Below are 26,213 nucleotides of genomic sequence, written 5' to 3'. Positions count from 1 at the left end.
GGCACTTAAATAGGATCGGAATCACTTTGATCATTGGCCGTGTGCTAAAACACTACTACCACATCACGAGTTAGATTCAAAGTCATTTCCCTTTTATAAATATTTATGGGTGTAAGGTAGATTTTGCCTTTATTTCTTATAAATTTTTGAGTTGTACTTAATAAATCCCATGCTATGTTATATAATTGTATACATATAAACTGCCATAAACATCACTACTGCGTAATGTTAACGCATATTGTAATTTGACTTTTTTAAAAGGAAAAAAAAAAAAAAGAAGAAGAATAAGAGACGTGTTTATACAAATGGACACACCATGTATGTACGTATTTGAAAACATCACAAAAATAATGGGTCCAAATGTCATAATTCCTTAAAATATTGTATCATTTCTGTTGAATAGAAAATAACTTAAACTCGCATTATTAAAGAAGGCCCAGCTCCTTAATTGAAGCCCGATCTCGGCATTGCCCCTCTCTTAAATATTTTTACGCTCACGCTCTCAAATCTCCCAAAAAAATCGTACAGAAAAAGTCATACACAGGTCACTCAAGGCGAGTACTTAGAAAATCTTCGCTTTTTCTTAGGGTTTTCGAGGCTCTGCGATTGGTTCTCGTTCTCGTCTAATTCAATTAACCTTTTCTGTTTCCACGATCTGCTTGTAATTATTAATTATTTTTTCTTTTACTCTTTCTTGTTTCATTTAGGTTGAAGGTCGCTTGCAAGAATGTCTAGGGTTTATGTTGGGAATTTGGATCCTCGGGTATCTGAAAGGGATCTTGAAGATGAATTTCGCATGTTTGGCGTGCTTCGCAGGTATTTGTCGTTTTATTTCCCTTCCTAGAAATAGATTATCGGGTCAATTTTGTAATAAAAATTTCGAGCTTTTATCAAGCATTCTTGTCTCTTAGAATTTTGTTTCTGTGTTTGGTCAATTCTTCATGTTGATGTCACATGATGCAGTGTTTGGGTTGCTCGAAGGCCCCCGGGGTATGCCTTTGTTGAGTTTGATGATCGCAGGGATGCTGTAGATGCTATTCGTGCACTAGATGGTTAGTATCGAGTTTTCTTTTTACCCCTCCTATGTCGGATCCCCTTACTACTGCTTCAACATTAGGTTGTTTTAATTTAACCTCATTTAGGCTATCTCTCTAATGTAAAAATCATGGTTTTTTAGGCTTTGCTCTTTGCCCTGTTCTGATAGTCCATACCTGTTTACTGCTGTTATCTCTCAATCAGCAGTTTGTTAATTCAATTTATTTGCATGGCGAGGCTTTTCTCTTGTCACGTTCTACGAGTATGGAGTTAAGCAAGTTCATTTTACAGGGAAAAATGGCTGGCGTGTGGAGCTTTCTCATAACTCTAAGGGTGGTGGAGGCCGTGGTGGGCGTGGGCGTGGTGGAGGTGAGGACTTGAAGTGTTATGAGTGTGGTGAGCCTGGTCACTTTGCTCGTGAATGTCGCTTGCGCATTGGTTCACGTGGCTTGGGGAGTGGACGACGTCGTAGCCCTAGCCCACGTCGACGTAGAAGTCCAAGTTATGGGTATGGACGCAGGTGCGGTTCAAGGGCTATGTCTTCTTCTGCTATGGCACAAGGGTCATATACTTATGAATCATGCAATTCTATTAACGTAGAATCAGTCTCTTCTCCTTTGCAATTGCAAAGATATGGGTATCAATTTAGGGAAATCTGTGTGATGTCACTTATTTTCTACCCGAGTAATTTATTTTCTATCTTCTTAGTTTTGTACTGTATCCAATTATATCTATCATCAATATTGCTTGGAGGTGAGTTTAATACACCCTTATCAACATTTTGATTTCTTAGATATCATATTAACATGTTGATTTCTTAGATATCATATTTTCTTAGATATCATGAAATCAGTTAATTTAAATCAAGTTGTCTGGCTTTTTCTTTTCTTTAGAATTTTTTTTTTCTTTTCTTATCTGAGATTGAATATGTAAGTTGCTTAGTTACAGTTTTGTCTTTCGATAGGAGCTATAGCCCCCGTGGAAGACGATCTCCTCCTCCACGTCGCCGCAGCATATCACCTCGACGTGGTCGCAGTTACAGCAGGTCGCCCCCACATCGCCATTCTCGTCGTGGTTCACCTTATGCTAATGGGTATGTTGATGTTCCTAGCATTGATGTTAGGATAGATTCATGAGATAGTTATATGCTTTGAGTTTTTGAGACACTAGCCAAGGCCCTGGGTATCATGTGGTTTCTAGATAACATTTACCTACTTCAGTTATACCTTCTATGAAACAGAAGTAGGAGTAACTCCAGTTACAAAACTCTTATGGTTGGTAGATTTTTTGTTTCTCTGTCCCTCCCTCGAGCCTTACCCACCCATCTCCCTTTTACTATCCCCTGATCATTCCTGCCAAATAAGTATATCTAACACTTTGTGCAAGTTGAGGGCAAAATGAGCATTATTGTTGACATTCTTTCCTCTGTACATGTATGTGCAATCTTGTTTTGAGTTCCTGCTTGTCTTTGCAGGGACTAAGGCTGTAACCTCAACTGAAGCAAATGCGTAATGGATTGGAGCACATGTTGGCAGTATTGTAGTCGTTATAGGATCAGTTGACGAAAGAGGATTTATATTAGTTATGTTCATGTCATGACTTTGAGATTTGATAGTACCTTGGTTTTGGATGGCTTCTGCAAAGTGTTTCGGCTGTCAAAAGGGTGCTATGGACACCTTTTTGTGTCTATCTTCATACTTGGAGGTTGTTTTCCTACTTTAAATTTCTTCTTATTGTTGTTTATATGTTCTTAAGTTGCCTTATTAACTGCAGTTGTTGATCACTTTGAATTAGATATTCTAAAAGTTTTACATGTTTTGTTTTGAGGTGTGATTTTCGGCTAAAACGGCATCGTTTCACCACATTTCTGCATCTTTAGTGCAAACGGTTTTTTCTCATCTCTGATCTGCTTCTCTGCACCACATCATCTACTGGTCGTCGCCCCTACATATTCTTCAGATTTGAGTCACATGTTGAAAATGGTTTATCTTCAGAAACTTGTTCTTCTGCAGCCAAGCATCTGAAGCTGTTTATTGCGCACCCTATCCCTGCATTTCTGTATTACATCATCTACTATTGTTGCTTTATGTGCTTGTTCGGCTTCAAATAGTTGTTGAGCTTCCCACTTTCCCAGAAACCTGTTTGCTCACCACTCCTCTTTTGTGCTTTGGCGGCAAGTCTTCGATCGACTTTAAGACTTTTACTTCTGCTAGCTGGTTAGAAAGGTGCACCTGGTGTTCAGATTTTGGGTAAGGCAAATCATCTGATCTACCACGATGTTATTCTTCTGCTAGTTGGTAAATTTTGGCCATCTGATAAATGACAAGGTAATGAATTGTTCGTGGTAACAGAATAATATTCACGGTTTCTTGAATAGATTAGGCTTTACTCATTCATGGTTTCAAGTGTGTTCATGGGGAATGCTAAATGGAATAAGCAAATGCGGTTGCTTGAAGATAATCGCCGAGCGCATTCCATTCATCATCTATTTGTTTGATTGATTTTTCTGTCGTTAAATTTTATTTTTGATCCGTTATCTGTTTCTTCCACGGATTTTGTAAATGTCCATTCATATCTTTAGAAAGCTCTAGGTCAAGTGTATACCATTCAATGTTCTTACTTTAGTAATGAGGTTCCTACACGAAATCTGTTGTTCTGATTTGTTCTTTGATTCTTTTTTTTAAAGCTATTATCTGTTATTGGATCAATCTCATTCCACATTGGTCCAGCCCCTCCGGGGTAGTGGTAAAAGTTCAATCCAGTGGTCTAGAAAGAAAAGGTGCTTTAATTTGCAAATTTGGCTTGTAACCCGGTGGAGGAATGTTCATAATGGGTCAGAAAAAGTGCGAGAGCATATTTGTAGTTTTTAATGTTTTGTTTTGTCATGAAATTTTTATGCGCTTGACCACTCATGTTTTTGTTGTATTTGGAATAACCTATATAAAATTAGTTAAATGGGTAGTGTTTATGTATTCATTTGGAGACTGCTATGAAAAACCCCATCGGCACAAAAGTGTGGAAACTTTGAGAAGGAAAGAGGTATCAGTTGCAAATATGGGTGCGTGCATGGTAGATAATTTGTATGTTTAAACAATGTTATGTGGTATAAACTATAAACCACGGCAGAGTGGGTGAATCTACGTCAAGACGACTCTTAAAGCTCTTAATGATTGCCTCCATGTTGCACACGATTTTCATAAGTCTTATTTGTTAATCAGTTTGATCAAAATTATTAAAAAAAAAAACAGGTCTTCATGTCAAGCACACGCCAGACATTTCATGCGTTTGATGGGGGGGATTTGAGCTTTCCATCTTCGAAATGAAAAGTTACCGATAAAGAAAGCACGGACACAATGAAGAAGCCAAAGCTGGAGGCCTTTGGTATGATTAAAGAAGCCGCTACGCATCCCTTGCAAGAATACCAACTCCCATCTTCTTCATCATTATGATCCCACTCCCTCCGCTGTCCTTGATTTACCATGAAAGTTTGCTTCTAGCAAAGCTTAGCTTACTCACTACTTCAACTGCTATAATTTGGTAGCCAATGCCAAAATGTCTTTATACCAGGATTTTGTTAATAAATTGATTCAACTTTGTCTCCTTTTTCTAATACCTCTTCATCTCTTAAGAGTTCTTCTCCATTGAAAGAAACACTTTAATAAATGCATAAAAGAAACAATTTCAGCATATATGAATTGAAAGGTCACTACTCGCTAACATTAATCATATAATCCATCAACAAGACAAACTCTGCTGACAAGATGTACTCAGAACAGGAACTAAAAATAATTTATTCAATTTTTAATGGCTAAATGGACCATTTGTAAGAGGTCAGAAGCTGCTGGATGGTCTACAACATCGTGACTCTTTCAAATCTTCTCATTTTTTGATTCAATGACCTTCTTTGCAAACGTTGGCAAACAGAATGCTGCTGTGTGGATCTAGAATTTATATATAGACAGGAAAAAGAAAAAAAAGTGCATCAGAAACGTGAACTAGAAAAATCAAATGCATTGCCCTATGCAAAAGGGAGGGGAAAAACCAAAAAAAGAAAAGAAAAGGACGGGGAAGAGGAAGATGGAGTAGAATCATACCTCTGAGTTGTAAAATTTCAGGGGTCCTTTTGATGAATTACAGTGACTATCATCAGCATCTATAGGATTCACTGGATGCTTGAAATCAACAGGAGGCCCCTCAGTTGAGCAAAGCATGAAACCAATCACCCCGCTGGGGAAAAATAAAATAAGATCAAATAACCACCATCAGCAACCTGGCATAGAATGGAGAAACATACACCACTTGATTCTTATCGGAAAGGGGTGCCCATGAAGTGAGGGCATTGAAGGGCTTAAATCACTGTTAACAGCCAAACAAGAGGCGAGGAAAGTTCTGGTTTGTAAAAAGGGGTCTTTGATGAGTATGCCAGTCACAGTAAATGCTCGTACAGAGCCTTGTTATGCTTTCATACTAACATACATAATCGAAGGAAGAAGAGAAGAATTGTCAGATCAGGAAAGATAAGAATTAAATAGTATATACCTTGGATATGTAGGGACTGTAGTCCATGCATAATTGACAGAGCCTTTGAAGATCTGGCGGCAGTTTGCAACAATGTCCTCTATAATGTGCATGTGAAGCCAGATGCTTTCTGCCTGAGTACTCACTACACCCCCTGGACGAAGAGCTTTAGCAACCGACTCAAAAAAGGGCTTCTCAAAGAGCTCTTGTGCAGGACCTGTTTGAACAAACACAATACTCCTAATTAGTTCAAAACAAACTAGTCTCTTTCCATTTTTCAGTCAATGTATTTTAGATATGTTTCTGTTAAAAACTACAAGGATATTATCAGTTGCAGAGTGATTACCAATTGGATCAGAAGAGTCCACTATAACTGCATCATATGTTCCTTCAGGAACAGCCTTCAAGAACGCAACTCCTGCAATATTAAGATAAGACCCACCTATCAATCGCTTCACAGGAAAAATGAGAAATAAGGAGTATATAAAAAGAAGCTGATCATACCATCACCAATATGAAGTGTCACACGAGGATCCTCAAACCCAACAGCTACATCAGGGAAAAATTGTTTAGAGACCTGGAAAACAAACAGAAGTCATATATTACATAAGGAAGCTGTTTTAATATAAGAAACAGTTAAGCATAATAGACTTGCACAATCTTTAACAAGTGAATGCATTTCATTCCAAAAGGGGAAAAAAAAATCATTCAGTTTTCTAGTCAACAATGCCAAGAAAGAATCAAAAGGTGTAAGTTTATAGCTGCTTACATCAACTACCATTTTATCAATTTCACAGATATCAATCTTCTCAACAGAAGAATGACGAGATACTTCCCGCAAGACCCCACCATCTCCTCCACCAATTACCAGAACCTGAAGAAAATAACAATGTGGTGAAGATTGAAACAAATGCGCATACTTTGGCAGCAAAAACTGAAAAATAAATTACATCACATGCTACGTTGGTTCTACCATAGGGGACTTCAAAATTGAAGAAATTGTATGCCTTGAGAGCAATCACAACATGACTGAGAGAAAATTATGACACTGTAAATGACTCTGATAATTTAGAGAGAAAGTAGTGACTTCCACAATGGTGTCTCATATTTAAATGAATCATTACTAATTAGTAGGACATAAAGACCTTCTTCGGGTTTGGAATTGAACAAAGTGGAAGGTGAGTGATCATTTCTTGATATGCACATTCATCCCTCTCAGTAAGCTGAATCACCCCATCCAAAATAAGAACCTTCCCATATGTTGAAGACTGCAAGATGACAAAGCAGAGAACAATTTAAGTATAAGAGTTTAAAAAAAAAGAAAAAGAAGAAGACAGGATGACGAATGTGAAAGGAACCAAAAGGGCGCATGAATACCTGAAAGACCATGACATTCTGGTAATCAGACTTCCCTTGAAACAAGATTTTCTCAACCTTCAATGAATGTGCCTCACCTGCATAATAAAAAATACCTCGCATATAAGATTTTCTGAGAATTAATATGATAATAAGAATGAAAAAAGAATCTGGCAATGGCAAACCTACACACAAGAATTAAAGAGACAAAAACAATTGCAATACTTCTGTTTTCCTGTAGATATTATAACAAACTAGACTCCAATATTTAAAGCCATGCTGACATAAAAGACTAAAGAGAACACCATACAGATGGATTCGGCACCCTGTTCTCACTAAACATCCAAAGGTTTAGCAAGTTTAACAACAAGTGCATCAAAGGACAACAAAGTCTTCTATATACTTTAAGGTATTCAGCTCTACCAAGCAGCTTAAAATTCTTGTAAGAATCAACAGATAAAATTCCCAAATGAAAAGAAGCAGGCAAAAAAAAATTCAAATTTTTTTAAAATATACATGATATCTCCTAAATTATAATAGAAATTAAAAAAAATATCTCTAAACTATATATACATTATTCACTCCGGCCCTGTGACCAAAATTGTCAGCTTTCGCCCCTGACCGTATGATATTAAACATACCAATGATTTTAATCAGATAAAAAAGCATGAACATACAGCCTATAAAGAGAAAAAGAAAAGAAAAACAAACCGGGCCACATTGGGCTGATTTCAGAGAACCAGCCAGGAATAACAGAGGAGATACAATCAGGCTGTTTGTTAGAGTCCATCTCCATCAACACACTCCCGTTATTGTTGTTATTAGCCTCCTTCTCTCCGTCATCTCTCGGCCTCTTCAACGGCAAATCAGTGGCAGCAGCAGACCCAGTTTCCGCCATAACAGATATTATTATTGATTATTCTTTCTGCTTTCAAACCCCCGAAAACCCAACAATCACTTCACTTCTAATGAAAATTGACTGCCGAGGCAACTCTCGGGAGTCAAGAGGCGCCACACAAACAGAATCTCCGTCCCTCTTTGCCTTTTATATATAAAAAGAAAAATTAAAATAAAAAATTGCAAGCTGCGAGTGGTGGGAGAATATATTATAAAAAGTTACAAATCTGGCTTCGCAAAGATGCGGCTCGTGTTTGTGTTAGCGTTTGCGTTTGCTGCCGCTTGCGCTTGGTTTAAAGTGTGCGAAGGTGGTGGGCAACGCTTTATATATGCCCAGGCCAGCGCAAAGGTAATCTGATTTGATATGATTTGTTTTATAAATATAAACTATTTTGTGATTTCGGTAAATTATCGGATTCCCCTTTACCTTGATTATAATTGCAAATAAAGACGGACTATTTAGTCTTTCGCATGGTCATCCAACTTTACTCCATTAAAATTTTGTTCATAAAATCATAATTTAATTGATTATGTTTGGTGTAGTGCGGATTATATTATATATAAATAATATTATTTTATATCAATATTAAAATTAAATTTATTAATATTTTAGGAGTTTATTATTAATTTTTAAATAAGCATCAAATATTTATTTTTTTACATTAATTTTGATTATATAGAAATTATTTAACGGTATACTACTATTATATTAAAATATTACAACATCATTTTATATTATTAATAATATTAGATTACAATATAGTTAATTCTACTTATCAGTTATTATATTATAATATAATGTGATCGCATTATAATATTGTATATTTTAATATTACATTGTAAAAATATAATACTATATAATTATATAATATAAATTATATTATATTATAAAACAATATAATATTAAATATTAAATTTATTCTTCTTTATTAATGATGAATATAATTTTTAATTTAAATTTGTTTAAATTCATTATTTAAATTTGTTTAAATTCATTATTTAAGTAAGTCATAAATTATTAAATAAAATTAAAGTACTTTTTCCATACTTGAAGTAAAATAATTAAAATGATTTTATTTAATGAAAGTAAAATAAGTTATTATCATTTATTTATTTATTAAACATTTAGGTTTTTACTATCTAATATTATCATTTAAATTAATTTTTTATTTAAATATAAATTAATATTTAATAAATTTTAAATTTATTATAATTATTAAATAATAAAAGTTAAATAATTATACTTAAATATAAATAAAGCTTTAATGCAATGTAGTCTAAACCCTACACCTGATAGATTTATTTTATACTCCTTTTATTGAATTAACCAACTTTTTAATGAAGTACAAACATGGCTTAACATATAATTAAAAATAATATTTTAATGTAATGCAACGCGATATAACGTAACCCGCTAAATATACTAAAAAAAGTGTATTATTATTTAAAATTATTTTGAAACAGAAAACTACAATATATAATAAACTGATTTCAAGGGTATAGTAGTTTTTTTTTCTTTTTTTGCATCATATGACTTAAAAATAGATGTTCTTCCTGTCTTGGAATATAACAATTGTATCTTTGAAAACATGACCAAATTTCTTCACTGAACTGGATCCTGAGATTCCAATAGAGGCCTTAATGTAATATAATTAAAACCTGTGTAATTATTAGTGATTTAATAAAATATAGGGATTCGATTTTATTTTTCCATTCTTTTTTTCGGTACAGTGCAAAATGATAGGGTTCTCAATTAGGGTTGGGAACTTGGGATGATAAAAAGAAAACTAATTAATTAAAATTATTATAAAAAAGAAAAGAAAAAGTTTGCGAATATCTATGTTGTTTGGTAGGTTTTTTCAAAGCCCCTGACTCGTGTTGTGTTTTACAATTTTGCCTATGGCTCACTGCCCATGCTACGTATTGCCCTTTCCAGTTTGTTTGAGTATTGAAAACGAAGTGTACCAATCAAAAAATAACGAACCTCGCTTGTGGAAAATTAAAAAGCATATTCTTTTCACTTTATTATTTTCAGTTATTTATAAGCCTTACTTACGAACATAAACAGATTATTATTTAATAAGTATCCCATAAATTATTTAAAATAAGAGACAACTTAAAAAATAAATAAATATATATTTTGATGCAGTATATTTTATTATTTAATGTATTAGAGTGTGTGTTTTCGTAGTCTTTTATCTTATCTTTTAGTATAATAATTTAAGGAATTCCTCGTCAAAAAATTATTCCTTTACATAAACAATAGATTGTTGTTATAATTTATATAAGGGCATAACTGAAAAACTCATCTAATTTTTACTTAAATACAAAAGTGAATGAGTAAACCCTTTTTTTTTCTTTTTCTAAAAGATCATCAAATAACATAAGTTTAAACTTCTTTTACTGGTGTGACTTTTTAAATAAGAATTAAAATATAGCTTATGGAATTTTATTTTTTAAAATTAATTTATTAATGGTAATAACAATTGGTAATTTGTCACAGTAATATAATCAATAAAATATTACCAATAACAAAGTACATTCCACGTCCAAACATGTCACCAAAAATGACGCAGATTTTAGGAAATAAAACAATTTTTTTTTTTTGGTAAATCATTTTGGAGGAATGATTGTGCACTCGTGTGAAAGGAACATGTGCATTCACAGTGATTTTGAACCAGACTCAAAAAATAAACACTCAATTCACTGAATGAGAAAAGATAAAAAGAGTCCAGCAAAAAGGGCAAAAAGAAAGTAATTGTTGGGTGATGATGATTGTGGACGGTTTGCTTTTTCATTTCATAAGATAATAGAATAAGCAGACGACAATTATGATGACTTTAAAAAAAAAAAGAAAAAAAAAAGCAAGTCTTTGTGGCTGGCTGCTGAAAGCAAAAGTGCTTCCGCGCGCCCACTTGTTGTGGTTTAAGAGATTCCCCAACCCCGTGCTGCATGCTTCTGATTCTTGACAAAGTCAATCTCTCTTGCCGAAGCCACATCTTGTGATTATAGGCACTCTGTAGAGACTAGAGAGCCGGGCAGCATGTCGCAGCAGCCGCTCACAAGTCACAACAAAAACGCATAAAACTTTAAAAAAAAAAAAAAACACTACTCGCGTGCTTGACTGCATTTTGCCACTGCCCAAAGCCAGTCAGATCACAAGGACCTGAAGGCCCACACAAAGTACAACTGGGCCTTTCTCGTTTTGGGTTTGGTCACTGAGCCCAAATTCAGCCCATATCTTTTTGAATTTGTCTCACATCATCAGAAACGCGAACAAGCTAAAAGGGGGAAAAAAAAAAAAAAAAAAACTCCCTTTGCCGCCACAGTTCTGTGCATCAGTCGGTCCCCGTCCGCACGTTAGGCTATTAATCAATCACTCGGTATTTCTTCTTTGATTAAGATTTCCTTTTCGTATATCGATTTCATTACATAAATTTGGGTTCATCGTTTAGTTTGTTGCCTTTTCTGTTGCCAGGAGCAAACCCTAGGACAGGATTTAATCGTTTTCCTTCCCTCAAACTCGAGACCATGGTTAGTTTTGTTAATTCTTATTTATGAGTTAACAAATTGTGTTTAATCGCTTTATTTTCAGTGAATTTTTAGTGTTTCATTATTTCTCTGTTGCACTCTTTGCTGCTTTGCCTTCTTCTCTGCGTTGATGTAACCCTAAATCTTTTATTTTCAGTGAATGTTTTTTTTTTGGAATTTATAATCTAGCATTGTTGCTCATTGATTCTTTTGTGGTATCTTCAGGCAACTCTTGCTGATTCCTTCCTCGCTGACCTGGAAGAGTTATCTGACAACGAAGCTGATGTTAATGTCAGTAGATTTTCTTTTTTCGGGTCTTTGTATCTGATCATAATAGTCCTTCCAGTTTCTGTGAAGTGCTTTCAATTAAGAATGTGTTAATTGGTTTTTTATAACCTTTATTTGTTTTTTAATCCAGGAAGAGGAAGGAGGAGTTGATGCCACAAACATGGAAGAAGATATTGACGGTGACATTGAAGATATAGAAGCTCTGAACTATGATGACTTGGACAATGTTTCAAAATTGCAGAAATCTCAGAGATTCACTGATATAATGCAGGTTGATTTATATTATGCTTTATCTCATATTTATTTCTGCTTACTTACATATGTTTGTTTATGGCGGAGTGCTTTGTTGATGTCTCACATTCTCTTTGATTTTATGTTGTTTGACCATGAGATTCCCCCCAACAACTTTTAGTTCTTTTCAAATTTGTATTAACTTTAAAGTGTATTTTGACATTTTCTAATGGTTTTAATTGTGTTTGAATGGCAGAAAGTTGAAGCTGCACTCCAGAACGGTTCTGATATATCTAATCATGGAATGGTATTGGAGGATGATCCAGAGTATCAGCTAATTGTCGATTGTAATGTATTATCAGTTGACATAGAGAATGAGATTGTGATTATTCATAATTTCATTCGCGACAAGTACAGACTGAAATTTCCAGAGCTTGAATCTTTAGTCCATCACCCCATTGATTATGCCCGTGTTGTGAAAAAGATCGGCAACGAAATGGACTTGACGCTTGTGGATCTGGAGGGGCTTTTACCCTCAGCCATTATCATGGTGGTGTCCGTCACAGCATCAACTACAAGTGGCAAACCACTTCCAGAAGATGTCCTTCAAAAGACAATTGATGCATGTGATCGAGCTCTTGCACTTGATGCAGCAAAGAAGAAGGTCCTTGATTTTGTAGAAAGCAGGATGAGCTATATTGCGCCCAATCTATCTGCAATTGTTGGCAGTGCTGTTGCAGCAAAACTCATGGGAACGGCTGGTGGTCTCTCAGCATTAGCTAAGATGCCTGCTTGTAACGTTCAGCTTCTTGGCGCAAAGAAAAAGAATCTTGCTGGTTTTTCTACTGCAACATCTCAATTCCGTGTAGGTTATCTTGAGCAGACAGAGATATTTCAAAGTACACCTCCACCTCTAAGGATGCGTGCCTGCCGACTCTTGGCTGCAAAATCAACACTTGCAGCACGTGTTGATTCTACTAGAGGAGATCCTTCTGGAACTGCTGGGAGGTCTTTCAGAGAAGAGATTCACAAGAAGATTGAAAAGTGGCAAGAGCCTCCTCCTGCAAAGCAACCTAAACCTCTTCCAGTTCCTGATTCTGAGCCTAAAAAGAAGAGGGGTGGTCGACGGTTAAGGAAGATGAAAGAAAGGTAGTACACTTTCACCATTGCTTATGCTGGATGTTTTATTCTGTTTAGAGTTTCTTGTTTTGTTCATTGACATTTTTCCTTTTCCTTTCCAGATATGCTGTAACAGATATGAGAAAGCTGGCTAATAGAATGCTATTTGGTGTACCTGAAGAAAGTTCCTTAGGTAAATAGTTCATTATTCAGCCTTTATTGAGCGGCTGTTGTAATTTTAACATCTTTGTTGACAAATTTTAGTATTTACTGAGTTTATTAACCTGTTCTTTATAGGTGGTCGGTGTTGATGAGTTGAGGAATTATTCTTCCTACTAATTTTATGTTTCTTTGAAACAGGTGATGGATTGGGAGAGGGTTATGGAATGCTTGGTCAAGCTGGGAGTGGTAAACTCCGTGTATCGGTTGGTCAGAGCAAACTTGCAGCAAAAGTTGCCAAGAGGTATTTTTTTTTATCAATTTTTTCTCCCTTTTTCATTGGTTTCTTTTGGGTTCCTTTCAGTTCTTGTTCGAGCTACAGTTTGATGGCATAAAGCTTATTTGCTTTATCAGTTCTCTTGTTAACCGTTGGATCAATTTTTGAGCCCAGCTGTCAGTTCTGATCTCATGGGCAATGTTGTTTTCAGGTTCAAGGAAAAGAGTTATGGTAGCAGCGGTGCTACTTCTGGACTTACGTCAAGTCTAGCATTTACACCTGTGCAGGTATATATATCTAAACATGAATTTATCGGTGCTAATCTTATGCTGTAGAGCAACTTCCAGGGATTGGTGCTTGTTAAGTTACCAACTTAAGCTCTTACAAATCATCGACTAGATCCTTGCTGGGGATTTTATCAATGGGCTTTCTATGGCCATCAAAATCAAACTCAAATGAATGTAAATGCAATTGCAAATACAAATGCTAATATAATCATGCAGGGTGATTTAGACATAGGACCTCCTCACCAAACTGTTGTTAGACGAGTGCATACTTTGTGAGATCGATTTTTTTTTTTTTTTTTTTCTAATAACTTGTATGGTATGCTGAGAAGTGAAAACTAAAACCTAATCTCATAGTGGACTAACGTCCAGTTTGACATATTTTTAGTTAATGTAAAATGCTTGATGAAGCTATATTTGTACTCGTGCTTTGAACAATTCTCCTACCACTGTTATTTGTTAATATGCATAAACTTGCAAATGATAACAATCGATATTTTCTTTTTCCAGGGAATTGAGCTATCAAATCCTCAGGCTCATGCACACCAGCTCGGGGGTGGAACTCAAAGTACGTACTTCTCTGAGACGGGAACTTTTTCGAAGATCAAGAAGACCTAGCTTGCTTAGACTGCTTGCTTACAACTTGGCAGTTTTAAATTCTTAGAAGCTGAGTGGCATTAGTCTACAGAATCATGTATATAATGAATACACTGAGATTTCTTTCCTATAGCTTTTACTTAATCTAGTGTCATTGCTTCAATGTACTTTCGAATCTTTGCATGTTCAAAATACCTGATTTTAGTATTATTGCACTCGAGGATCTTTATGAATTATTGCAGTGAATGAGACTATGAATCTATGATGTCACTGCACTTTCAATTTCTTTAGCACGAGTTTAAGTTGAGATATCATTTATTTACCTAAAAATCTGTGTTGGTGATTATGCTTGGATTATTCGTAATTGTTGGAATAATTGTTTCTCTCACACTTGCAGAAAATAATGGGTGGTGGCTCATCTTATGGTTAATTTTGGTGTTCATTTCACTTGGTTGACCTCGCCTCCAATATTACACAACTTAAGCTAATGGGTTCCCTGGCAGTGAATCATTGATTGTTCTTTTTTTTTTTCGTTTCTCTGCATAGTTTTTGCTCATTTTGTTTTAGCGTTAATACATTATTTGAGAAGTAAGACTGTAAGACACTAAAACTCGCCATGTTGCCTCCTGCGTCCTAACTTTTGTTTATGAACTTCCTCTAGAGGCTTCTCGTAAAAAATAAAAAATAAATCTAATCATGGATAAATCTAAACCAAACGCTACTTATTTATTTGCGTTTGATTATAAGTGTTTAATTTTTTTTTTAAGAGTAGAAATATGTGTACGCTACCAATAAATTATGAATGGAAGCATGACCAAAAAAATAATTTTGGAGGTTAGGTGGGATTTCAATAAAAAAAAAACAGAAGAAGAGTTTCTTTAGAGAAGATGCAATTTTTTCACTAGAAGACAATATGTATTATTGTTGTACAGATTTTTCTACGCAGACAAATAGTATAAAGATTTTTTTTTTTTTTTAAATGGGAACGGTGGAGACAATTTCAACCCATTGGGAATTTCAAGTGGATATATTTTAAACTGAGTTGTTATAACACAAAAAAATAAAAAATAAATTTATTTGGAAGTTTATCGAAAATATCTATTTTTATCCACAATATGTCGGGAATAATCTTCAAATCGAGTCTCAAAAGAAAATTCAAACTGATAACATCATTGGCTCCCCGCTCGCGCATAGGTCTGATTGGCTATTTATTTATTCCATCAAATAAAACTCAAAAGGAAATTGAGTGCACTCAAATATCAAAACAAAGACTAAAAAAAGACGCTTGACTTCTCATGCTTTAATTAATTATCAAAATGAAAAGTGGATATAACACAGTAATGTGATAATGCGTGCCGTCGCGCGAACGATGCGTGTGGTGCGCTCTTGTTAAGAGGCGTTGGGGGTTATAGTAGAATTCCTCTATATTGAGAGCTAGTCATCCGTATTGTCGCACGCTAGAATAAATTCTAATGTGTATATAAAATATACGAAGAATAAAATATGACACAAGCAAGGTCGATTGTTTCAGAGTCCCAGCTTTGAAGCTTGAACCGTTATTAATATCTTTGAAAATTCGGTGGTGTAAATTGGATTTTTATTGAATGCTGAATAATGCAGCATAAGTATGATTTTTGTTAAGTCAGCTTTCCAAAACCTTTTTAACGATTTTTTCACTGTATTCATTTTTAAATTAACTTGTTTATAGACTTTTGGGTTTCATTCTTTCAATCCAACGGTTCATATTTCCGGACTATTATTACATGATACTAATACATTCAGATAATATAATGTAATTTAGCCGCGGCGGTGTTGGGGGTAAATGACTAGAACTGAAAGGAGGCGGAGCAGAGGATAAGCTGATTTATTATGTGCGCATTAATAGAGTAAATGGTGTTGTGGGTGTGGACTCTTGAATGCAACGGATCATTGTTTAAAGTGCAATTAAAAGTCCCTTTAAATGAGATTTTATTTCTCATTTAAAGAACACATTGATATAAAGGTTTTTAATAGACTTTTTTAGATGAGATTGGGTGTGGACTCTCTTTTTAATAATGAAGAGTGACTTCTTCCTCTTTAAATAATATAATATTATTTTTTTATCATTATTATTAAAGAGAGAGAAATAGTATAACTATGTTATTTACAAAATAGAAAATTTTAGCTAACTAAAATAATATAAATTTATTTTTATTTTTAAATATTTTGATAGAATGCTTTTTTTTCCTCTTTTGTTTACCATATACATAAATATATAAGCATTTAAAAGACTAAAAATAATGAGTGTTTAGGTGATTCTATAATGTATTCGAGTGGTCCTTCATTTCTTGGTTGTAAGTAGATTTGGGAACAAACGATGTGACCATGTTTGAATGCTAGGATTAGGTATGGATTTGGACTAATTTTAAAATTAAATATTTATCCCATATATTGACAAGTTTGGTTGGATTTGGACTAAGGGGGACAAAATTTAAATTTAGTCCTAAAATCATGAGATCAGTAATCTTAATTTACACATAAATTTAGTTGGTATAAGATTAAAGAGAAAAAAAGTTGTCCATTTATGAGACTTTCATTTGTATCATTATTTTTCATTTATAACTAGTATTAATTAATTAGTTTTATATTTTTGTAATTTACTTGAAATTTATTTTTAATTTATTATATATGATCTAATTAAATTGATTTTTCTGCTTCTACTAACTCTTGAAATTAAATTTTCATTACTTGTATATTTAATAATTTATCAATAAAATTAATCATTTAATAATTGTCTCATTATTGATTGTATTAAGTTTAATAATCACTAATATGATATTAAAAAAATACAAAAATTAGTAATTATTTTATATAATATTTTCAAATATTTGATAAAAATTGATTAAATATTTAAATCGATCAATTTCTTTTTTATTTGTTTATTATATTATGATTACCCAATAGCTTATCTACAATAGACTTAGTTTTCTTGTTAATCACTTTTTAAATTTTTATTATTATTATAATAATAATAATAATAATAATAATAATAATAATAATAATAATAATAATAAAAATAATATTTATATTTATATTTATTGAATATTATTAAAATATCAATTTAAATAAGTGATCCCTTATCAGATACCTCGCTGCCAAATCACATAAAATGAAAAGTTGCACGCAGTACAAGAACTCGTAAAACGATGCAACTCACACACATGACGCGACGACGACGCACAAATTGTTTCTGGAAAATTGAAAATAAATATCACCCAGCAACTGTGCAAGCGGCGGTGCTGTTGTGTCACGCGACTATTCTGCACATCACATCACTCTTTTCTTTCTTTCCTGATTAGTTGGGACACAAATGAATCTGAAAGTGCGCGGGTGCTCTTGTCGACAAGGACTTGTGTGGCGTGCTGTTGTTGCAGGATTCGCCGTGATTTTTATTATGAGACTCAAAAAAAATTTATTATTAAAATATCAATAAATGAAATTTACAGCTCCTGGACATGATAAACACAAGCTTTTTTCCCTTCACTAATGTACCAAACACCAAACACAAATTACACGTCACCCTCAAACAATATCTTTCTCCCTCTGTTTCCACAGCTAATGACAAATTATAATTATTATTGTTTTAGATTGAGATTATCTCATGATCTAATTATATTTTGAGTAAATAATTAAATTATTGATTAATTATTAATAAATAAAAAATTAAATATTATCCATATATTACTATTAAAAGATACATGATAAAAGATTTTTAAAAATATAATAGAGCTCAAATGAGGATCTTATTCCTATTATTTTATGTGTGTGTGTGTGCTCGAATCAAGAATATCAAGACTTTATTAAGTCTAAAAAAAATATTAAATTATATTATTGAATAGATTAAATAATATAATGTCATTATACTTAACAAAATATGATCAACCTAAATTGAAGCTATTACGTATAATTTTAAATGGTAATATTTATTTTTTGGTTGACAATATAAATGATGCATGAGATTAAATCCTTTGAGAACGGTTGTAGTTTAACAAGCTATTAACATTATAAAAGATAAATTCAAAATTATCTATAAAAGAGTAAAGATACGAGAATATATATATATATATATATATATATATATATATATATATATATATATATACACACAAACACATAAAATTTATATTGAGTTTAAGCTGTTTTGTTTTTAAATTTTAAATTTGTTTATGCATTTATAATGACTATGTGATTAGTATTTGTATATTCAAATATTGCAATGTAATTTAAACAAATTAAAATTTTTTATAATCTATTTAATTTTTTTTTTTAAAAAAATCTTCTTAAATTTGTTTTTCTGCACTATATTAAAATATGAGAATGATTTTTACAATTAGACTTGAGTAATGATTTTACTGAAAGCCTTGTGCACTACTAGTCAAGCACGTGATCACCAATGAAAGATATTAAAAACAAAATAATTTTTATTCTCATTATGGTCCACCGCGATTACCTATCTGCCGTATGAAAGTGATTGCCCACCACACAGATTCAACTATTCAACACTTTTTCCGATTTTGCACCATCCCCACCTCAACTTGCTATCACCATGACAACATTATCATCATTCATTAGAATTACGCAAATTGACAACGATGCATGGCCTTTTGATCCTTTATATAAATGGATCTGCCTAAGTTACGTTTCTGTCCATGATTTTAACCAATCCAGTCAATCCACCTCGTTACGGTTTTTCCTTAAATCTAAAATCATCCGTTGGATGTTGCCCTATGCAATTTAATTGGTATTTGCTTATTTAACATTACAAAAAGCACGGCTCTATATTTGACAATGACTAGCAGTTGCCTTATGCAACTTACACGGCTCTACATTTGACAATGACTATTCAGCCACAAACACTCCAAAAGAAAGAATCAATAATTCAATCACAGTGACATGCTGCTAAGAATACTCCGATTTCATATGGGTACAAAGTACAATTTTTCCCAAATCTCAATAGTGGTCGCAGAACACAGTAACGTACGTTTAACTTTTATTATAATAAATACTTGTTTCAATTCTTTTTTTCTTTTTCCAAAAAAAGAAGTAGACCCTATTGAAGAGCATTAAAAATAGTCATAAGCGGTTACGAAATTCAATCCAATAAAATCGCTTCTCATTTTATCATATCCTCTACCAAAACAAGACAACCGACCTGACAGCCGCAAGCACAATCAAGTTTGATGGCTTGACAGATAACACATAGGAACGTAACGTTTCTTATGTAGATGTTGACCGTTAAATCATTAGATAAGCATGCCATGTAATTTTTCACAAACAAATATGTAAAACTTAGAAACTTTATATACACTACTCTGGCTGTACATTCTCTTGCCCACAAGAGAGGAAGAGAGGAAAAAAAAAAAAAGATAAAAATTAAAGTTGTGATGGCTGCAAGAAGGATTCCGCTTTTGCTTTCACGTTCATTCACGTCTTCTTCACCTACTCTGTTTTCAAGAGGTAGCTATACAGTGTCGTTTTTCATTGCCGATGCTATCTGGGTTTTTTTTTTTTTTTGGTTCTTTGTGAGTCTTTTATTATTGATCAAAGTGTTTGTGCTCTGTCTGGTTACTGGGAAAACGACAACTTAAAAAGAGTTTTAAATCTCACGTTTGATGATGATGATGATGATGATATGATATTATTAGCCTTTCTGATGGATTCTATTTATAAAATAAAGTCGTAATTTTTACAACGTTACTTGGCAATGCCATTTTCTTGTATAATTTATATATAATAATAGGAAGCTTGTCTTTTCTTTTCTTTTCTTTTTTTCATTTTTACTCTCAAATGTTTGGGGGAATTTCAATTACAAATTTTTGAGGTAAACATGTAATATATACGCTTTTGAAATATTAATTTATGGGTCTGTTCTTCCCGGTCCACAGCTTTAGATGATTTGCCTTAAAAAAAAAAAAATCATTTTGAAGTTGTACCTATGATTGTTCTTTTACGTTAACTTGTTCTGTCACTGTTTTTTTCAGGGAGGGATTCTAGTTTGTGCAGAGCTGCTGCTGCTGCTGCCGCCTCCTGCGGATACAGCACGGCTTCTTCTGCTGCTGCTGCTGCTGAAGATCCAATTACTCCGCCTGTTAAAGTTGATTATACTCAGCTTCTAATTAATGGACAATTTGTTGATTCTGCATCAGGTGATCTTTCTATCAAATCAATTAGTTATATGCTTTACTTTCTTTCTGTTCTTTCACTTAAAAATTGAATATAAGCTTATGCCTGGGAGTGGGGTGGTTCCCTCTTATTGTTATTATTGTAGGCAAAACGTTTCCCACATTAGACCCCAGGACTGGTGATGTGATTACTCATGTAGCTGAAGGTGAGGCTGAAGACGTCAACCGAGCAGTTTCTGCTGCTCGCAAGGCATTTGATGAAGGACCGTGGCCTAGGATGACTGCTTATGTAATTATTCTTCATTCCTCATGTTTTGTAATTTCACTTGTTCCATTATATTAACGTTATTTTTATATAATTTATAGTTTTAATTCTTTTTTGCTTTTCTGTTTTTGCCTTTTAGGAAAGGTCAAAAATAATTTTGCGCTTCGCTGATTTGCTGGAAAGGCATAATGATGAAATTGCAGCCCTTGAGACTTGGGATAACGGGAAGCCATTCGAGCAGTCTGCCCAGACTGAAGTACCAATGACCACGCGTTTATTCCGGTACTACGCTGGTGGGTAAATTGAAATGAATTTAAAACCTCCTTCTGCTAGCTTTTATTATTTTGGATCATAATTGTTTCCTATATTCTATTCATTACTAAGACATTTTTCTCCTTCAAATTCCTCAGGTTGGGCAGATAAGATTCAGGGTCTCACTGCTCCAGCTGATGGACCGTACCATGTGCAAACCTTGCACGAACCAATTGGTGTAGCAGGTCAAATTATCCCATGGAACTTTCCCCTTCTCATGTTTGCTTGGAAAGTTGGGCCTGCATTAGCATGTGGCAACACTATTGTTCTTAAGACAGCAGAGCAGACTCCCCTCTCAGCTCTTTATGTATCAAAGCTACTTCATGAGGTGGTTTCTGCAAAAAAAAATTTTTTTTACTTCTATTTCATAACTGGGTTCTGTTTCCGTTTTGTTTCTATTTCCAGGTTTTCAGTTATTGAGTACAAAAATGAGTAAAATGTTTGTTTGGACATTGACACTTCCAAAAGCTTCATCGCACAATTTCACAGCTTGCGAATGAGACATGCATGAATGCAAATTGAACTCTTTTATTGATAAGAACATCTTGTCAAGGAATTTTATTAGTGTTCTTTATAAAAAGGTCAAGAGCAGTCAATTCTTTAAAAGCTAAATTTGGTGTTCCTGGATGGTTGGCCGCCACCTAATAGTTGGGTGCAGGGCATTTGCTAATCTCATCATTTCAAGTGATGCTAGACTTGTCTGAACCTCAACTTGAACCATGGTGCATTGTTCATGCTGCTGTTTTGGTCTTTTGTTCTGATCTCATAACTTATAATACTAAACTTGCCCAAATCATTCTTGGACGTCTGTCCTAATATTATTGTGCTCAAACACATACATTTTAGCAGTCTTTTTTTATCCTGATTCTGATCAGTTGATGCTATGGGACAGGCTGGACTTCCTCCAGGTGTTCTAAATATAGTTTCAGGTTATGGTCCAACTGCCGGTGCTGCTCTTGCTAGTCACATGGAAGTGGATAAGGTAATTTAAAACCTTAAATTAAATCACTGCTTCTCCTTTGTTTGGACCTTTTGTTAATTTCTTTAATTTGTCTGAAAGACTTATGAACAATAGTGTGGATGTACTTTAACTGAGTGGACTCAAGTAAATCATTATCCGGAAGACTACATGAATCTGTAAAAATTGTTAGGATAGTAGTGTTGCTTTTCTTTAATTTTTTAACTTGTTTCCTGTGAATCGTTTAGTGTTATGTCAATGTAAAAACGAGTGATGATCTCTTGCAGCTTGCTTTCACTGGATCAACTGCGACCGGAAAAATTGTACTTCAATTGGCAGCGAAAAGCAATCTTAAGCCAGTGACATTAGAGCTTGGAGGGAAATCTCCTTTTATTGTATGTGAAGATGCTGATGTAGATAAGGCCGCTGAGCTGGCCCACTATGCTTTATTCTTTAATCAGGTATGTTCATTAAAATGTTTTTGCAGCACCTCGGTTTTTCACGTTTGTTAATGTTTTGTTGATCACAGTTCTGTGCAATCTGCAGGGACAATGCTGTTGCGCTGGTTCTCGTACTTTTGTACATGAAAGTGTGTATGATCAATTTGTAGAGAAAGCAAATGCTCTTGCAATGAAACGTGTTGTTGGTGATCCGTTCAAGGGAGGAATCCAACAAGGACCTCAGGTAAACCAGTGACATTTGTCGACAATGGTATCTGATCTGTTATAATTGCATTTTTTATTTTTTAATTGTTTTTTTCACTATTGCTCCCTTCATGTGCATGAGGGACTATTTTATTACTAAATTCAGTTTAACACAATCTCAACAGAAACAATTATTCTGATGAAAGATTGTAGTATCAACGAAAGACTAGTGACAATTGTCAAATCTGTCCCTGCAAAATTACTCATTTATGCTTTCAATTTTAAGAAGTTAAGTTGGTAGCTGTTATTTGGGACCCTGATTAGAGTCTGCTCAAATAGATTGATTCAGAACAATTTGAGAAAATTCTGAAGTACATAAGATCCGGTGTTGATGGTGGAGCAAAACTCGAGACAGGAGGGGAGAGACTTGGCGCCAAGGGATACTACATCAAGCCCACGGTTTTCACCGGTGTCAAGGTACTTATTTTGATATCCCCAGCATCCATTTCTCCAAATATTTTGCATACATTTAATGGAGAGAATTTTGTGTAGGATGATATGTTGATAGCAAAAGATGAGATATTTGGTCCGGTGCAGTCCATCTTGAAATACAAGTAAGCAATGAATTTTGTCAAGGCTTGTCGTCATCGGATGGGTTTTCCTTTCCAGATGTTAACGGCATTGCTGTTTGGCTGCAGGGACCTCGATGAAGTTATTCAAAGATCAAATGCATCTCAGTATGGATTGGCTGCAGGGGTGTTTACGCACAACTTGGACACTGCTAATACTCTGATGCGTGCATTGCGAGTAGGGTCGGTGTGGATTAACTGCTTTGATGTGTTTGATGCTGCAATTCCCTTTGGTGGATACAAGCAAAGCGGGCAGGGAAGAGAGAAGGGTTCTTACAGTCTCAGCAATTACCTGCAAGTCAAGGCTGTTGTTACTGCCCTTAAGAACCCAGCATGGCTTTAGATCTAAACCTTCGCAATAAAGTTTTTCAATAACAATTATGTTAAATCAGATGATGCCGATGAAATCTCGCTTATTTTGTTTCATTATCTCTATGCATCTTTTTCTATTTTGTAAGTATAGTCACTATTTTCTTCGTATGCATATTAGAGACTCAAGTGAGGCAACACTCTTTTTAAGACCTTCGCTTTTCCTTCTTTTTTTTTTCCCCTCTCTGTCTTAAATCACGAAAAATATTATTAATAAGGATCGTATCCAGATCTCAATATTACATTATATGGATATAGATTTTACTGTATATCTGATCATGCCGCTTTTTTTATTTTATTTTGTAAATAGAAATACACATTTAATTAAATGCGTGTGAGAAGTATTTCAAACTTAATTTTGGAAATGAAATATAGATATTCATCGCAACCAGTTGCTCTGATGATCTTATCATCTGCCTGCTGACATATCCAAGGAAGCTTCTCTGCAAATTGAGGCTGCAGCCTGCATGTCTAGTGCATGCACCACTTTCTAATTATTAATTAATAGCCATGCTACTAACAACTGGCACATGCACGAGATTTCTGTCTTCCACTCTGATTCCCTGTCGCAGATCAGACATCATACGATTCATATCTATATTCATATTTGCTTGATCGCAGAGGTTACGATGGCTCTTAAGTATAGCATTCCTTAATAATCACACAATTAAAATGATAAATAAAAAATAATTATTATTATTATGATCGTATAGTTATTAGCATAGTTTTACGGTAGAATAATTCTACCATAATTGGATCTTTACTTAATAAGTTTAAATTAAATAACTATCCCATAAATAAATGAGTTATTGGTTCATTACTTGATATAAATAAATACAGAAATTTTGCCTTCTTTGTTATTCATTTCCTCTCCGATGGGGAGAAGAATACGAAATTAATGACAAAATAAAGGGGAAAAAAGAAGAAGTGATCTGTAATCTCTTTAGTTATTTGCACTCTGGTGGCATGACTTTAAATCTTGTCGTATCCTTACAGTAAGAGTAGAACATGAGCTTTCTTCTAGACCAATCCAATGCAGCAACTTGCTGCTTTGAAAGTGTAGTAAATTGTTGTCCATCAACTGGATCCAAGCTTGAAGCACTTCCCTTCGAGCATGAAGCAGGAGCAGAGGCAGAATTTGATAACACACAGCCAGCCATTTCCATTTCAGCCAGTGAAGCCACAAATGGTGCATACTTGTAATTAACTGGATATTTTCCTCCATGAGTTGCCCACTGTGATCCATCCCATATTGTCACGTAAACTGACATTGGCTTTGATGGGTATACAGAAGAAAAGGCCCCAGTGTTTGGAAACTCTCTCAGCGGTACATTGTCCACTAGAAATCTGCAATTAGTAGTGTGTAGTTTCAGTATTAATTATTTCATTTTGAGAATTTCTGACTCTCTAGTGTGTTACTTACACAATGTGATGGCTGTTCCAGATGATGCTGTAGTAATGGTGCTGTGCCGTTGGATCAAACCAGAAGTAAAATTTCTCTTCTCTTCCGGTACTGACACCTCCATTCGCATATATGTTTGTTTGTAGAACCCAGTCATTTCTCTTATCATGACCAAGCAATTCAATATCAATTTCATCATGGTTGTGCGGATAGCTATCTGCATTAGACAACTGCAAATACACATGCATGCACTTGTAACTATTTAGAAGCCCAAACACTCCCCACACGCACACGCACACACACACATGTATATATGCAAATATACCAGAATTGAAGAATTAAACATAACCAAATGCTTACGTAGAAGGCAAGTACAACTCCGGATGAGAGACCAGATGGCAACTTTATAGCGGCACTGAAGAATCCGTGGTAATATTTGTTCCTGGAGACCAATCCAGAGCCTGAGGATTTGTCAAGAGCAAGAGTGGCCATGGACCCATTATTGATCCGCTTGACATTTGAGCCTCCGAAGAAAGTGGAAAAGCCCTGATCAACTGAGACGTGACCAAAAAGATCTGTCAAGCGTGCAACACTTGGGGCCGCGTAAGCCCTGTTGTGTGAAGAAACCTTGGGTGCCATAATGCAAAAGAACAAGAGGAATGCTAAAATTAGATTGTTTAGTAGTAAAAGAGCCATTTGTGCTTCACTTGATTTTGATGAAGCTAAGGCATACACATGTTTGGGCCATATTTAATAAGTTAAATATACGAGGAGAACGCGAAAAAAAGACATTAACTTGCCTAGTTGTTACTAGCTGGCCATGGATCTTTTGTTTTCCTAGCATCACTTTTGTTGTTAGATCTCGAAAGGCAACAAATTACCAACAATGATACCAAAGATCATGTGGGATGATTTTGATAGGATGCTTAACAGTGCTCCTTAGTGGGGTGGGGGTGGTTAGGGTGGGGGAGGGGGAGGGGGAGGCTGCCCAAAAGTAGTTTATGGCCATGCTGAATTTGACATTTACTTGATGCATTAATAATATTATTAATGTCGATAGTTGGTTGCGTCTCAATTTCAATTTTCGCGGCGCTGGCCCTCCTCTTAGGTTCAGCTCTGAACCTGACGAGACAAATTAATAACAAATCTTTTCTCAACAAGACAATAACAGATTTAGTTTT

At 34.5% G+C, this 26,213-nt stretch overlaps 5 protein-coding genes across 7 annotated transcripts; 3 read left to right on the top strand and 2 right to left on the bottom strand.

Moving 5' to 3' along the window:
* The first annotated feature begins 410 nt into the window (after nucleotides 1-410).
* Nucleotides 411-4,011, top strand: LOC18044243 (serine/arginine-rich splicing factor RSZ21). Of its 3 annotated transcripts, none has more exons than XM_024185880.1 (6): nucleotides 411-554; nucleotides 708-816; nucleotides 964-1,052; nucleotides 1,327-1,543; nucleotides 2,000-2,128; nucleotides 2,510-4,011. In XM_024185880.1, the coding sequence occupies exons 2-6, from the start codon at nucleotides 728-730 to the stop codon at nucleotides 2,514-2,516; spliced, it is 531 nt and encodes a 176-aa protein (XP_024041648.1). In that variant the 5' UTR covers nucleotides 411-554; nucleotides 708-727; the 3' UTR covers nucleotides 2,517-4,011. The 3 variants fall into 3 exon arrangements, with proteins under 3 accessions (XP_024041648.1, XP_024041647.1, XP_006438428.1); XM_024185879.1 differs by having other exon boundaries at nucleotides 412-609; nucleotides 1,327-1,555; XM_006438365.2 differs by having other exon boundaries at nucleotides 416-554; nucleotides 1,327-1,555.
* A 579-nt stretch (nucleotides 4,012-4,590) lies between these two features.
* On the bottom strand, nucleotides 4,591-8,143 carry LOC18044000 (spermidine synthase 1). Its single transcript, XM_006438362.2, has 9 exons — nucleotides 7,621-8,143; nucleotides 6,931-7,007; nucleotides 6,699-6,821; nucleotides 6,323-6,427; nucleotides 6,058-6,130; nucleotides 5,900-5,971; nucleotides 5,575-5,770; nucleotides 5,130-5,262; nucleotides 4,591-4,976 (listed from the first exon to the last, which is right to left on the bottom strand). The coding sequence occupies exons 1-9, from the start codon at nucleotides 7,805-7,807 to the stop codon at nucleotides 4,905-4,907; spliced, it is 1,038 nt and encodes a 345-aa protein (XP_006438425.1). The 5' UTR covers nucleotides 7,808-8,143; the 3' UTR covers nucleotides 4,591-4,904.
* Nucleotides 8,144-10,938: 2,795 nt separating this feature from the next.
* On the top strand, nucleotides 10,939-14,578 carry LOC18043999 (U4/U6 small nuclear ribonucleoprotein Prp31 homolog). Its single transcript, XM_006438361.2, has 9 exons — nucleotides 10,939-11,189; nucleotides 11,285-11,340; nucleotides 11,563-11,628; nucleotides 11,756-11,896; nucleotides 12,113-13,005; nucleotides 13,098-13,168; nucleotides 13,336-13,438; nucleotides 13,623-13,698; nucleotides 14,206-14,578. The coding sequence occupies exons 2-9, from the start codon at nucleotides 11,338-11,340 to the stop codon at nucleotides 14,311-14,313; spliced, it is 1,461 nt and encodes a 486-aa protein (XP_006438424.1). The 5' UTR covers nucleotides 10,939-11,189; nucleotides 11,285-11,337; the 3' UTR covers nucleotides 14,314-14,578.
* A 5,028-nt stretch (nucleotides 14,579-19,606) lies between these two features.
* On the top strand, nucleotides 19,607-23,802 carry LOC18043998 (aldehyde dehydrogenase family 2 member B7, mitochondrial). The gene is made up of 11 exons (XM_006438359.2): nucleotides 19,607-19,788; nucleotides 20,313-20,477; nucleotides 20,600-20,742; nucleotides 20,858-21,011; nucleotides 21,129-21,358; nucleotides 21,923-22,012; nucleotides 22,276-22,449; nucleotides 22,535-22,672; nucleotides 22,972-23,109; nucleotides 23,185-23,246; nucleotides 23,331-23,802. The coding sequence occupies exons 1-11, from the start codon at nucleotides 19,716-19,718 to the stop codon at nucleotides 23,602-23,604; spliced, it is 1,641 nt and encodes a 546-aa protein (XP_006438422.1). The 5' UTR covers nucleotides 19,607-19,715; the 3' UTR covers nucleotides 23,605-23,802.
* A 622-nt stretch (nucleotides 23,803-24,424) lies between these two features.
* LOC18043997 (probable xyloglucan endotransglucosylase/hydrolase protein 33) lies at nucleotides 24,425-25,889 on the bottom strand. The gene is made up of 3 exons (XM_006438358.2): nucleotides 25,393-25,889; nucleotides 25,054-25,262; nucleotides 24,425-24,977 (listed from the first exon to the last, which is right to left on the bottom strand). The coding sequence occupies exons 1-3, from the start codon at nucleotides 25,726-25,728 to the stop codon at nucleotides 24,578-24,580; spliced, it is 945 nt and encodes a 314-aa protein (XP_006438421.1). The 5' UTR covers nucleotides 25,729-25,889; the 3' UTR covers nucleotides 24,425-24,577.
* Nucleotides 25,890-26,213: the final 324 nt, after the last annotated feature.

This window comes from Citrus clementina, unplaced genomic scaffold, assembly GCF_000493195.1.
Source record: "Citrus clementina cultivar Clemenules unplaced genomic scaffold, Citrus_clementina_v1.0 scaffold_4, whole genome shotgun sequence".
NCBI classification, from domain to species: domain Eukaryota; kingdom Viridiplantae; phylum Streptophyta; class Magnoliopsida; order Sapindales; family Rutaceae; genus Citrus; species Citrus x clementina.
This window is presented reverse-complemented; position numbering and strand designations above follow the sequence as displayed.

What these genes read in the sequence shown, in the direction of transcription:
- LOC18044243 (XM_024185879.1), top strand. Translation starts at nt 728, where the DNA reads ATGTCTAGGGTTTATGTTGGGAATTTGGATCCTCGGGTATCTGAAAGG. An exon ending in TGCTATTCGTGCACTAGATG is followed by an intron (nt 1,053 to 1,326) that starts GTTAGTATCGAG and finishes TTCATTTTACAG; the next exon opens with GGAAAAATGGCTGGCGTGTG. An exon ending in AGTTATGGGTATGGACGCAG is followed by an intron (nt 1,556 to 1,999) that starts GTGCGGTTCAAG and finishes GTCTTTCGATAG; the next exon opens with GAGCTATAGCCCCCGTGGAA.
- LOC18044000 (XM_006438362.2), bottom strand. Translation starts at nt 7,807, where the DNA reads ATGGCGGAAACTGGGTCTGCTGCTGCCACTGATTTGCCGTTGAAGAGG. An exon ending in CAATTCCAAACCCGAAGAAG is followed by an intron (nt 6,428 to 6,698) that starts GTCTTTATGTCC and finishes TATTTTCTTCAG; the next exon opens with GTTCTGGTAATTGGTGGAGG. An exon ending in ACAGTCCCTACATATCCAAG is followed by an intron (nt 5,263 to 5,574) that starts GTATATACTATT and finishes ATTTTTCCCCAG; the next exon opens with CGGGGTGATTGGTTTCATGC.
- LOC18043999 (XM_006438361.2), top strand. An exon ending in GATTCACTGATATAATGCAG is followed by an intron (nt 11,897 to 12,112) that starts GTTGATTTATAT and finishes TTTGAATGGCAG; the next exon opens with AAAGTTGAAGCTGCACTCCA. An exon ending in GCAGCAAAAGTTGCCAAGAG is followed by an intron (nt 13,439 to 13,622) that starts GTATTTTTTTTT and finishes TGTTGTTTTCAG; the next exon opens with GTTCAAGGAAAAGAGTTATG.
- LOC18043998 (XM_006438359.2), top strand. Translation starts at nt 19,716, where the DNA reads ATGGCTGCAAGAAGGATTCCGCTTTTGCTTTCACGTTCATTCACGTCT. An exon ending in TTTATTCCGGTACTACGCTG is followed by an intron (nt 21,012 to 21,128) that starts GTGGGTAAATTG and finishes CAAATTCCTCAG; the next exon opens with GTTGGGCAGATAAGATTCAG. An exon ending in TATCAAAGCTACTTCATGAG is followed by an intron (nt 21,359 to 21,922) that starts GTGGTTTCTGCA and finishes GCTATGGGACAG; the next exon opens with GCTGGACTTCCTCCAGGTGT.
- LOC18043997 (XM_006438358.2), bottom strand. Translation starts at nt 25,728, where the DNA reads ATGGCTCTTTTACTACTAAACAATCTAATTTTAGCATTCCTCTTGTTC. An exon ending in GAGTTGTACTTGCCTTCTAC is followed by an intron (nt 25,263 to 25,392) that starts GTAAGCATTTGG and finishes GTGTATTTGCAG; the next exon opens with TTGTCTAATGCAGATAGCTA. An exon ending in TGGAACAGCCATCACATTGT is followed by an intron (nt 24,978 to 25,053) that starts GTAAGTAACACA and finishes TACTAATTGCAG; the next exon opens with ATTTCTAGTGGACAATGTAC.